Raw genomic sequence first — 12,313 nt, forward strand, 5'->3', positions numbered from 1 at the left:
ACACAATGTCGGTCGGGGTCTGCTTCAGATGTAGCTCCGGGATTCTGGGGCATTCTGGAGAGGGGTGCCCAGAGACTAGTGATTTCCTCGTCCTATTTCCTCCCAAGCATCCCTCCGTCTTCCCTCTCAGCTTCTCATGCTTGTTTTCCAATCCAGTACCTTATGCACCGATGATTCGCGTCCTCGTTGGGCATGGGCGTCCTTTGTGCCTCGTCTATCACTCTCCTCCTGCGCATTCTGCAGTGGCAGACGTGTAGTGTGGGCCTGATCTAGTCTCTGGTGGGCCCGCTGGTGGTTTCTGCAGGGGCGACACGTGGTCTCAAGCACATGAAGGTAGCAATGATGTGAACTGGGCAGCTCTTATCACATAAAACTGTGGTTATTTGCGATGGAGATCGCTCTCTTATATACTCCAACCATCTCAAAATATAAGAGTGTTTTTGGCATCACAATACAGTACAGTTATTTTTTTTATATCAATATCAATAGTACGGTGTAGATTTTTTTTACTTGAACACCATCTTTTTGGCTTGACCTGTTGACCTGCCACGGGGGCACCACCTCCTCCCTCCCCCCTTCCGCCCGGCACGCCGCCTCTATAAATATCCGCCCGCATTCTCCGCCTCCCGGTACTGCCCCTCGCCTCACCTCACCTCACCTCGCTTCGAGCGCGCCGCGGGAAAACCCTCGACCGAGCTTCCAGATGCTTCCAGAAGTTTCCAGAGGACGGCGCCGCCCCGAGATGGCCCCGGCCTCCGCCTCCGCCTCCGTGGCCCCTCCCGTCGGCGCGCGCTGCGCCGTGTGCCGCGGCGTCGACATCTCCGTCCCCCACCAGGCCAACTGCTCCCACTGGTTCTGCGGTAAGCGCCACCTCGCTCGCCCGCCTTCCCCCTCCCATCCCTCCGCCCGCGCCCGCGCCTGGGCTGCTCCGCGCGCCGCAGCGCCCTCGCGCGCTCGATTTGGTTCCTCGATTTCCCATCCGCGTCGTATATATATGCTTCGTCGCGATGCGGGGCTTGCGTTCGGGTTGGGGTTGGGTTGAAATGCTTCGCTGCCTCTCGTTGGGCGCGGGGGCGTTGTGATGTGCCGATTTGATACGGATTGCTTGGTTCCGATATAGTTGCTTAGCTGTTGTGCTGTTTTGGGGGAGGATTTCGTGCCAGTTTGTTCGGGGACACGCATTTGTTCATAAATTCCATGCGTATTGTTTGATTGGTGGTGCCTCTGCTGTGCGCGCACCCCCCGTGGCTTGTAATGTGCCGATTCGACATGGATTGCTTAGTTCCGTCAGGTAGTTGCTTGGCTCTAGCTGCCTTGTGTGATCTCCTTGGTTTTGGGGAGAATTTGGTGCCACTTTGTTCGGGGCCGTGCATTTGGAATCTGTAAATGTGTTATGATGCAGGGTGTGCAGGTCGGATCATGCTTGTTTTGTAATTGTGATTTGGCATGTTTGATCATTCCTAGACATTATGTTATATGTATGGGCCATGTGCGCTTGTGGAACTTCAGATGCTTGTCCATGTAAGTCTAGTGCATTAATTCGTGCAATGATTGAGTCCATGGCAATGTCAATTGCTGGTACTGGAATGCTCAATTAGGCTGCTTTGCTTACTCCTGTTTGATGCTCGACTCGGCGTTGTGTTTTGGGCTGCTGGTTAGTTCGACTGCTGGCGAACGTTTTGGTCCTGGACCATTGATAAACAAAATTTCTCACTGCTGACATTGCCATTTGTTTGTGTACAGGACATTGCATTGTGGGGGTGTGGCTACAGGGATCTGTCCTTCGGCCATCCAATTGCCCTGTTTGTCGTCGCCCCATAACGCTGCTGGTACCATCTGAAGTTGCTTCCCTGCTGCGTGATGAGCCAGAAATCGCTCCTGTCATGAACCGAATTGAGCAGTACAATGGCCGTTTTGCTGGAGTACCTCACAGTATGATTCAGGTATACCTGCCATGTCTTCTGGATAGACCCTTCTACCTATACTAAGTGCATTGCAGTCTGGATTACATCAGTGGAAGAGGCCTAAGTGCACTTGATTAGGGATCAGTACATGATTTTTTTTCCTTGGCTTCTTTCTCATGTATAAATTCTGGACATTTTCAAGTGAAATCTTACTTCATCTCTGAAAATATAACTAAACAGAGTTGTACTATTTTAGATTTGTCTGATGAACTCCTGTTAATTTATCTAGATCAGTCTGTAGAAGCAGTTCTGTTATCTCTGCATACTTGTACAGTCCAATGTCCTAAAAGTTGTAACAGTAACCCTTCGAATTTGCTTTCAATAAATCCAGGTACTGCGACTCAAATGTATATCAGAGGGTAGTAGTACGGTACAATTGAAACTCGGTTGTTGATATACTGCAGTCACACCTAACTAATTGAGCAATGTAAATTATCACAGACAATTCTTGGTTAAATGGCTTCTGAAACATTATTTGAGTTGAGAGATTATGTTAAATTGTTACTGTATGTTCATATATATTAGTAGGACTTGACTGTAATGACAACTGTTCTGTCCAGCTAGAAAGTATGCACTCATCTATGTTAGTCCATTAGAAGTAAGAGTATGTATAATCCTTACCATGCTGCCAAATTCATGGTCTTGAACTTTGATTGTTTGTTGTACAATAGCGAAGTCAAACAAGTACTCCCTCCGTTCCTAAATATAAGTCTTTGTAGAGATTCTACTATGAACTACATACGGATGTATATAGATGCATTTTAAGTGTGGATTCATTCATTTTGCTCCGTATGTAGTCCACCCAGTGGAATCTCTACAAAGACTTACATTTAGGAACGGAGGGAGTAATTGCTAATTAGTTCTCTATCTGGAACTGAGAATGCTCGGCAATTGTTAGACATAATCACTATCGAAAGCAGATGCATGTTGTATGTGAATCACAAGCTAAGAGTCAAAAGCATGCTCTTATCACATAAAACTGTGGTTGTTTTTCTTTTCATCTCATCTAATGGCAGGCAATGCTTTTCATTTGCTGGATATCTGTGTTTGCAGTGGTTGCTGGACCAGCCCTTTTACATGAGGAGGATGCTGGCAGAATTCAGAGACACACGCCAAGAACCTCCCTCCTCCTTCAAAATCCAAGTCGCATTGGCAGTAAGTCCATCCATGTGTCCATCAGTCCAGTTCTGCCATCTTCATTTATCATGTGATATTGTTGGGCCTGACATTGTTTGGATAATGGCAATTAGGGAGCAGACAGCATAGTCTAGTGCTCATTTACTAGATTCTGGATGGTGTCAGTGGACCAGTAGACCGATATCAGTATTCCAAAATACTAGTTGATTACTTCATAATATTGTGAGCCGTCGCTTCTAGATTAGTAGTTTACCAACTGAAAGTCGTTTCTTTGGTTGCTACAACCTAAAAGGAGTTACAGATCCTGTCAATGTCAAACACCCAAATTCATAGGTCGAATTCTTAAGTAAAATGGTAGAAAGTGTGAGACTATTGTACATCATAGTTCTTTCTTGTGATTTTTTTATAGTTCCACAGGTATTAGTGGGCCATCTTCTCTTTGTTGTTTTCTTCATATTTTACTATATATTGTTTCCATGTTTTTTTATATTTCCACATCACTCAAGTAATGCACTTTGAATAGCAACTGTTATCTCATTGAAAATTCTGTTTTGAGTAATGGGGCATCAGTTTCATATTTTCTCAAGAGAATGGCATTTTTTTATTGGATGAACTTTTGGTTCTATATGGCTGAATTTCATTTCCTGGATGCTAGTCGATTCTTGGCATACAGTTATTTAGAAATTACTCCCTCTGTAAAGAAACATAAGATCATTTAGATCACTACTTTAGTGATCTAAACACTCTTATATTTCTTTACAGAGGGAGTACTTGATAAGAATTAGGAAAATATGGGTCAGTTAAGAAAGCCCAACTCATTTAGCATATCACCATCAGTCATTGCATACTGAAACCCTTGTACCTTTCTGAGTTAATTACTTCCATAATATTCAGATTTATCTTGCTTGGATAATGGCATATACTCTGCTGAAAGCCCACCATGCAAAGCTTTTGAAATTGAACATAGAATATCATGTTGCTGTCTGTCAAGTTTTAGACTGTCTTGAAGAGGAAATGAACTATGATCAAGTCTTGAAGAAACATACACAACCATCATCGAATTTTCTCCTCAGTGTCTGTCTGTTTTGGCCATTGTAGGATCTTGTTTTACTCTGTCATCATCTGCTCTAGGTCTGGGCCATCGACCCGATTAGATAGGATATGATATCTTGTCTGATTTCAGTTACTTTTCTGTGTGAATCTTGTACCACTTGTTTAGCTTCGGCCTCTGAGTTTACTGTCAGCAATGTTTCAGTCTCACCGATAACTAGCAGCAGTTATGATACACATTCGTCAAGCATGTACAATCTACAATCACTTTGATTGTTTAAAATCTTGCTATTCTAAACCGACTTTGTTGGATGGCTTGCAGGCAACCCTCGCTCTGGTGTACCTCGCAAGCCCTATAGACCTTTTCCCTGAAGGTAAGGCAGCTAGTTGGTTCAGTCATCTTACTCCTCTCCTCCGGCAAACAATCTCTATGAATTTCAAGAGCGTCTGTATATGATTATGCTGTTTTGTTTCCAGCTTTCCTGGGGTACCGTGGTCTGCTGGACGACATCCTGGTGCTCATCGTCGCGTACGCCTTCATCTCCGCCGCCTACCGGGACATCCTCGTTGCCCGACACGCCGTGTGAACTGGTTGGTTGGTATGATGCCAGCAGTTACTGACTGACGGATACAGGGAACTGAACTTGGTGAAAGCAACATAGTGAGTGATGTGTACAGCATATATACTTTGACTTTGGGTGGTAATCTCGTTCTGGTAGATACGTCCGCACGATCCGTCGGGCTCAAGCTATATTGCTGGGTTAGGGTCTTGGGTTCGAGATTCATATGCCATGCACGTGTCCGAGTGCTCAAATGTTAGGTCGGGAGATATATAGTGTAGATCTCTTTGACAGTATGCGTGTTTCCTGAATGACTCGTAACCATCCCAGCTCATGTCATAGTGCTACAGTTGGATCTTAGGGATCGTCTCCCTGGATCGAGCACATGCCATTGTAATGTTGAATGATAGGTCTGTTGGACATTATAATGTCCAAACATTGCGGGTTTCTAAATCTACTCGGTACTAGTGTCCAAACATTGTTGCATCTGCAGTTGGTTAGTTGTATTTTGTCAGATTGATTGCATTCCAAAGCCTGAACCTTCTTCGTTTCTGAAAAAACTCAACGTTAGTCTGAACCTGCTCTCTTGTTGGTGTCGACTCAGATGTCGATTATTGCCTGATGTTGATAAGATCGGGTCCAACGGAGAGATCCTATTCCTATCCCATGGTTTGACAATCACAATCGGACGGCCAAAGGATCTTTTTTTTTTTGAATGAAAGGGGTTGCTCCCCCTGCCCCAACTTTATAAATTGAAGCAGAAAAAGCAGTCACAACCAGATCCAATATGCGCCTAAACAGAGAATAAAGCAACACACTAGGAGACTACGCTACCTAGCGCTCAAGAGCAGAAGTTCTCTCCCACAGAACAGGAAACGAAAACTAGGTATTACTGATTACATAACCAGATCAGAAGGAGAGGGAACAAAGAAGATTTTCTTGAATCGCGCGCCTTTCATGCTCCCCTCCCACATCTCACTTCCAGGCTATCTGCATCAGTTCTCCACGCCATTTGTCCAACAGAAGGATACACCTTTGCAGCAGGGTTGCTTGAGCATCGTCGCAGAGAATCTTCCATTGGTGCAAATAACAGCTTAGTCTTGCAAGAATGCAGTTCACGTTTCTCCATTTCTGCCCCTGAAAACAGAAACCGTTTCTTAGTCTCCACAAGCTCCATAAGGAAGCAGCAATAACCATGTTAAGCACAGGCCAAAGGATATTTTGATTAGGGTTTATTTACCATCATATAATACTTACCATATTAGCTATGCACCGTCCTTATATATGTACCTCTGCATCCATCAGCCGTCCTTAATTTACGCCAACACTTGAACATCGTCCCTCAATCGCATCGGCTGTCAAGCTAGGACGCCATGGGAGACCAGGAGGCGGAGAGGCCAAGCAAGAAGGCGCGCGGGTCGTCGTCGCCACCGGCCATGAGCTCCGACGGCCTGACGGCGTTCGCGCTCCGCGTGGCCAAGAAGCTCGCTGAGGGAGACGGCGCCAGGGACAGCAACATCGCCTTCTCGCCGCTGTCCCTCTACACCACGCTCGGCCTGGTGGCCGCCGGAGCCCGCGGCAGAACCCTGGATCAGCTTCTAGCCCTGCTCGGCGCCGCGTCATCCGACGAGCTCGCTGGGTTCGTGAGCTGCCTCGCCGCCGACCCGTCCGGCTCCGGTGGGCCGGTCATCACCTACGCCTATGGCGTGTTTCACCAGAAACACATGGAGCTCACGCCTGACTTCCTCCACACCGCCGCCGAGTCCTATAATGCTGAGATACGCGCCGTCGACTTCGCCGAGGTCAGCACAACAAGCACTTAATATTTTCGTTCTTATCCGCCGTCGATCACCGGTTGACATAAACTTGTGCTTGCTTGTGCTTGCAGGGTGATAGGAAGAAGATCAGGAAAGAGATCAACAAGTGGGCGGCGGCGGCGACGAACAATCTCATCTCGGAGATCCTGCCGGAGAGGTCATTGTCCCAACTTTCAAGGTTCGTGCTCACCAACGCCATCTACTTCAAGGGTGTCTGGGAGACCCGCTTCCCCCAAAAGCTCACCGAGAACAGCCAGTTCTACCGCCTCGGCGACGCCGACCCAGTCCACGTCCCCTTCATGACCCTGCCGGGAGAATGCAAGCTCTTCGCCTCACAGGGCAAAGGCTTCAAGTTGCTCAAACTCCCGTACAAGGCCGGTGATTCCTCCACCTCCCCTGCCGCTATGTCGTCGCGGTACTCCATGTGCGTCTTCCTCCCGGACGACAACGACGGGCTGCACGCCATGGTCACCGCTCTGGCGGAGGTGGGCGGCTCTCTGCTCGACCACGTGCCCAAGCACCGTAGCAGCGTGAGGAAGCTAATGCTGCCCAAGTTCAAGATGTCATTCTTCTGCCGCCTCGCCAAAGTCCTACAGGGCCTCGGACTCCGGGATGCATTCAGTGAGAGTGCGGATCTCTCCGGCCTCGCGACGAAGATCGACTGCGACGTGCGCCTGGACGAGGTGTTCCACAAGGCCGTCCTCGAGGTGAACGAGGAAGGCACCGTGGCTGCAGCCTGCACGGCCGTCACTGGACGCGTGAAGCAGTGTGCGAGGAGGCCGATGGAGTTCGTCGCCGACCACCCGTTCGCGTTTTATATCGTCGAGGAGGTATCCGGGGCCGTGGTCTTTGCCGGTCATGTCCTTGACCCTTCCAGCCCACAGTAGTAATAAGGAGTAGTAATGTCATTCGAGCTCCTAGTTGATTTAGTATTATGTCTCATACAACAATAATAGATAATACTAGGAAATAGACTAAACAAATCGACTATATGTCAGACAATAGTTAAAGTTAGGTATCGACAGACATCCATCTCTGCATTTTGGTAAGCTCAACGATGATGCATCCTTTTTTTTTATCATGACCTGATGGATGCATCAATGGATGCACTACAAGAAAATCACGCGAATGTTAAGACGAGTACAGGAATACGGGTACTTTACATTTACATAAGCCGAGTATGGAATGGAAAAGGCACAACAACGTCCAAATGCGTCGAAAAAATTATTCTTGGTTTACATACAAAACTCGGCATGTAGGAAAAAGGCACGCGGTTTACAGCTACGCTCGACAACGGTCTTGCCACATGGCAATCACGGAGACGATGGACGACTCCGTGACGTTGCCGGCTTGCTTACACGTGGCCTTTTTTTCCAAATCTATTTTTAGTGTAAAAATTGTTTTTTAATGTGGTGCATTGCAATTCTATTTACTTATTATTACTTTTTATTTATTTTCTGTTTTTGTCACCATTTTGTCTGGGCTAATTTTCATCGCTCTTTTTGATGCCCCGATTATATCTCTCTAACTAATTACCATCATTTGGCCACTTCAAAGTTGTGGGGTATTGCCTTGTACTCTTCGCACCCTGTAGTGTATCCATATTAAGATCACAAGGAAAAGGATAGGTTGTTCTGAACCTTAACGCGATTTGAATAATCTCTTGTTCGGCAAGCTCGGAAATGTCCACCCCTTGCTTTTTTCTTCTTCTGAAGGGGTGATTCCATCTGCACTATCCTATTTCTCTGTGTTAAAAGTTGTTGCACGACCATTAGAAAATCCCTATGACCTACGGGACTATCCGGCAAGAAGGTTCAAGTTTTCTCTAAAAGATGATGCTGAAAATTGGTATAATCGATTGTCTCAAGAAAGTATAACCAGCTGGTTGATGCGTGGCAGTTCAAAGATTACTAAACTTCGAAGAAACCTCACCTTGTTCGTTCAAGAAGATGGTGAAAGTTTACATGGAGCCTGGGGAAGATATTCTAAATTCTTGAATTGAATATGTGCCCTAACTATGGTTATGCTGAACATGTTATATAGCATATGTTTTCTCATGGAATTAATAATGAATCAAACTCTATTCTTGATCTGAGTGCAGGAGGACGATTCATGTCTTCGACTCTTGAAGAAGGAAGAGAACTTATAGAGAAGATAATGAATGGTAAAGAGCAGTGGAAATGTTGAGGAGCCAACGAACCCCACTGAAAAAATAGGCCTACATCTTCGCCGCCTACTGGGACATCGTCGTTGCCTGACATGCCGCAGGAACTGGTTGGTTGGTATGATGCCAGTAGTTACTGACTGACGGATACAGTGAACTAAACTTGGTGAAGCTACATAGTGAGTGATGTATACAACATACTTCCTCCGTTCCTAAATTGAGTATTTGTCTTTTTAGAGATTTCAAATGAACCACCACATACGGATGTATATAGACATATTTTGGAGTGTAGATTCACTCATTTTGCCCGTATGTAGTCACTTGTTGAAATCTTTAGAAAGACAAATATTTAGGAACGGAGGGAGTATATACTATGGGTGGTAAACTGGTAATCTGGTTGTTAGATGATGTATAACACGGTGCATGTATAAACCGTATAGGCGTATGTGTGCGTGCGTGTATCTGTTGTATCTCGGTTTAGGTTGTTGTGATTCAGTCCTTACTTGGAGGCCAATCCAAACCCTAACCAACTACTGTATCTTGCCTCTATATCAACACGCATCGCGTCCCTGCTAACGCAAGCGCTTCCAGCCTCATTTCACATGGTATACAGAGCCTAGTTCTTCCAATACATCTAGGTTATGTCTTCCTCCTCCTTCCCCCTCGCCATGGCCACGCCCTCTCTCGCCTCCCTCGGCCACACCATCACAGAGAAGCTTACCCGTGAAAACTTCCTGGTGTGGAAGGCGCAAGTTCTTCCGCACTTCAAGGCTGCGGCGATGATGGGTTTCCTTAACGGCTCGATCAAGGAACCCACTGCTGTCATCGTCACTGAGAAGGAGGTCGCTGGGAAGAAGGAGACCACCTCTGCGCCGAACCCAGAGCATGCGATCTGGGTCACTCATGATCAACATGTGCTCACTTTTTTGCTTGCCTCTCTGTCCCGCGAGGTTCTGCTGTAGGTCTCCAACCACACCACGGCTGCGGGCGTCTGGCAAGCCCTTGTCCAGAGCTTTTCTGCGCAGTCCAGGGCGCGACAGATCCAGCTCCGATCGGCGATCGGAAACACTCGCAAGGGCAACCTCTCTGTTGCTTCTTACTTCACCAAGATGAAGGGGCTAGTGGACGAGCTCGCTGCTGCAGGGAAGCCCCTCGATGAAGATCATGTCGTGTCACACATCTTGGAGGGTCTCATGCACGAGCCCGACTACAACGGGTTCGTCTGTGCCATCTCCACGCGCGCTGTCACCGATCAACCGATCGACCTCAGTGAATTGTTTTCGCTTCTGCTTTCTGCGGAAGCCCGGATTGCTGCACAACATGCCGCCTACACTGCCCAGCACTCCGTCAACCTCTTTACGAAAGGTGGTCGTGGTGGCTACGGCGGCGGACGTGGCGGTTAGGGTGGTGGACGCGGCGGCTACAATGCCAATAACAACTCGGTCAACTACTCCGACAACTCGGGCAACGGTGGCGGCGGTGGTGCGCCGCGCCAACAGGACGGTGATCACGGTGACCGCGAACGCTGCCAGATCTGCAAGGAGGACGACCACGGTGCGTGGCGCTGCAGAAAGCGGTACGACAAAGGCTACAACAACAACGTTCGCAATCCCGCAGGCGGCGATGGTGGCGGCGGACGCGGTGGCAGCGACGACGGTGGCAATCACCGTTCGGCCAACTCTGCTCACACCTAAGGCGTGGATACCAACTAGTATCTTGATACCGGCGCCACTGATCATGTTACTGGTGAATTGGAGAAACTAGCTGTTCACGATCGTTACACTGGCAACGACCAAATCCACACGGCTAGCGGTCAAGGTATGGATATTGCACATATCGGTCATTCAGTTTTATCGACTCCCTCTGGTTCCTTGAACTTAAACAATATTCTTGATGCTCCTAGTGCCGACCAAAGTCTCCTTTCTGCCTATCATCTTATGAGAGATAATGATGTGTCTATTGAACTTCACCCTGAATTCTTTCTTGTTAAGGATCAGGCTACCCGAAGAACAATCCTTCAAAACAGGAGCAGATGGGGCTTGTTCCCCGTGAACGGACGGCAGAGTGCTCCTCAACGTCAAGTGCTTGGTGCTATCAAACCATCCACATCTCGGTGGCACAAACGTCTAGGGCATCCTGCTCTTCCGGTAGTTCAGAAGATCCTTCAAGACTTCAATCTTCCCATGTCAAATAAGCAAGATCATCTCTTAGTGTGTGATGCATGTCAGATGGCCAAGAGTCACCAATTACCCTATCCACTAGCGAGTCCACAGCTCCTTTAGAGCTTATTTTTTCAGACGTTTGGGGTCCTGGACCCGTTTCTGTAGGAAGACAGAAATATTATGTCATCTTTATTGATGATTTTAGCAAGGTTAGTTGGATATATTTGCTCAAAAATAAATCTGATGTCTTTAAGAAATTTCGTCTTTTTCAAGCCCATGTTGAACGTCTATTTGATCGTAAGATCGTTGCTATGCAAACCGATTGGGGTGGTGAATACCAACGGCTGAGCTCCTTTTTCGAACGCATTGGCATCACGCATCACGTTTCATGCCCCCATGCTCATCAACAGAATTGTTCCGCTGAGCAGAAACATAGACATATTGTGGAAGTTGGTCTTTCTCTACTTGCTCATGTTTTATGCCGCTCAAATTTTGGGACGAAGCGTTCCTCACTGCGGTCTATCTTATCAATCGTATTCCTAGTAGAGTCATCAAGAACCAAACTCCACTAGAACGACTTTTTGGCACTAAACCCAACTATTCTTTCCTCGCATTTTTGGTTGTGCCGTCTGGCCGATTTGCGTCCTTTCAACAAGCATAAACTTGAGTTTCGGTCCAAGCAATGTGCTTTCTTGGGGTACAGTACCCTTCACAAAGGCTACAAGTTTCTCGATATTTCATCTGGACATGTCTATGTTTCTCGCGATGTCATCTTTGACGAGCAAGTTTTTCCCTTCGCTAGTCTCCACTCCGATGCCGGTGCTCAACTTCGCAAAGAACTCCTTCTTTTGCCTTCCCATCTCTTACCACTCCTAGCTTTGTTCAAGGGGGAGCAGATTCTGCTGCTGACCATATGTCCATGTCTAATGCCAATAACCCAGCTGAAAGTGTGCATGAAACAGGGCAGCCAAATAATGAAGACTTTGGTGAAAATTCGCATGATTTTATGCAGCCAACAGGGAGCTCCACATCAGCCACAGAAGATCCGCAGGCGACCTCAGGATCAACGGCTGCAGCGGCCGCAAGCGAATCCGCCACGGGATCTGCGTCGACAGGCGCGGCAGGCGAATCCCCGCTGGGATCCATGCCGTCAGGCGGGCGGCCAGGCGGGCGCATGCACTGGCGCGCTGTCTCCTGGTGGGCTGGCTGGGCGAGGCCCACGTGGCGTCAGCGAGGCGGGGCGCGCAGACTCCGGTGTGGTGCGATCCCCCTCAACCTCTGCGCCCACTCTGGAACTGCCAAGTGGCAGTTCAGCATCAGCTGCCGCATCAGATCCCTTGGCTCTCTACAGGAGTTGGATTCGGGATCCTCTGCGGCCGAATCTGACTCTGTTGTGTCTTGTACACAAAACCGCCTCCAAATCCAGCAAGTTCGACCAGCTCCGCCTCCTCCCGTCCGC

General features: G+C 47.8%; 2 protein-coding genes across 2 annotated transcripts; both read left to right on the forward strand.

Annotated features, from left to right (window-relative positions):
- The first annotated feature begins 629 nt into the window (after positions 1 to 629).
- LOC120962081 (uncharacterized) lies at positions 630 to 5,187 on the forward strand. The gene is made up of 5 exons (XM_040385977.3): positions 630 to 860; positions 1,744 to 1,943; positions 3,018 to 3,119; positions 4,474 to 4,525; positions 4,629 to 5,187. The coding sequence occupies exons 1-5, from the start codon at positions 704 to 706 to the stop codon at positions 4,736 to 4,738; spliced, it is 621 nt and encodes a 206-aa protein (XP_040241911.1). The 5' UTR covers positions 630 to 703; the 3' UTR covers positions 4,739 to 5,187.
- An 829-nt stretch (positions 5,188 to 6,016) lies between these two features.
- On the forward strand, positions 6,017 to 7,427 carry LOC141042555 (serpin-Z2A-like). The gene is made up of 2 exons (XM_073511307.1): positions 6,017 to 6,513; positions 6,600 to 7,427. Exons 1-2 carry the CDS (start codon positions 6,085 to 6,087, stop codon positions 7,413 to 7,415), a joined length of 1,245 nt encoding a protein of 414 aa, XP_073367408.1. The 5' UTR covers positions 6,017 to 6,084; the 3' UTR covers positions 7,416 to 7,427.
- Positions 7,428 to 12,313: the final 4,886 nt, after the last annotated feature.

The sequence above is a fragment of the Aegilops tauschii genome, chromosome 3 (assembly GCF_002575655.3).
Source record: "Aegilops tauschii subsp. strangulata cultivar AL8/78 chromosome 3, Aet v6.0, whole genome shotgun sequence".
NCBI classification, from domain to species: domain Eukaryota; kingdom Viridiplantae; phylum Streptophyta; class Magnoliopsida; order Poales; family Poaceae; genus Aegilops; species Aegilops tauschii.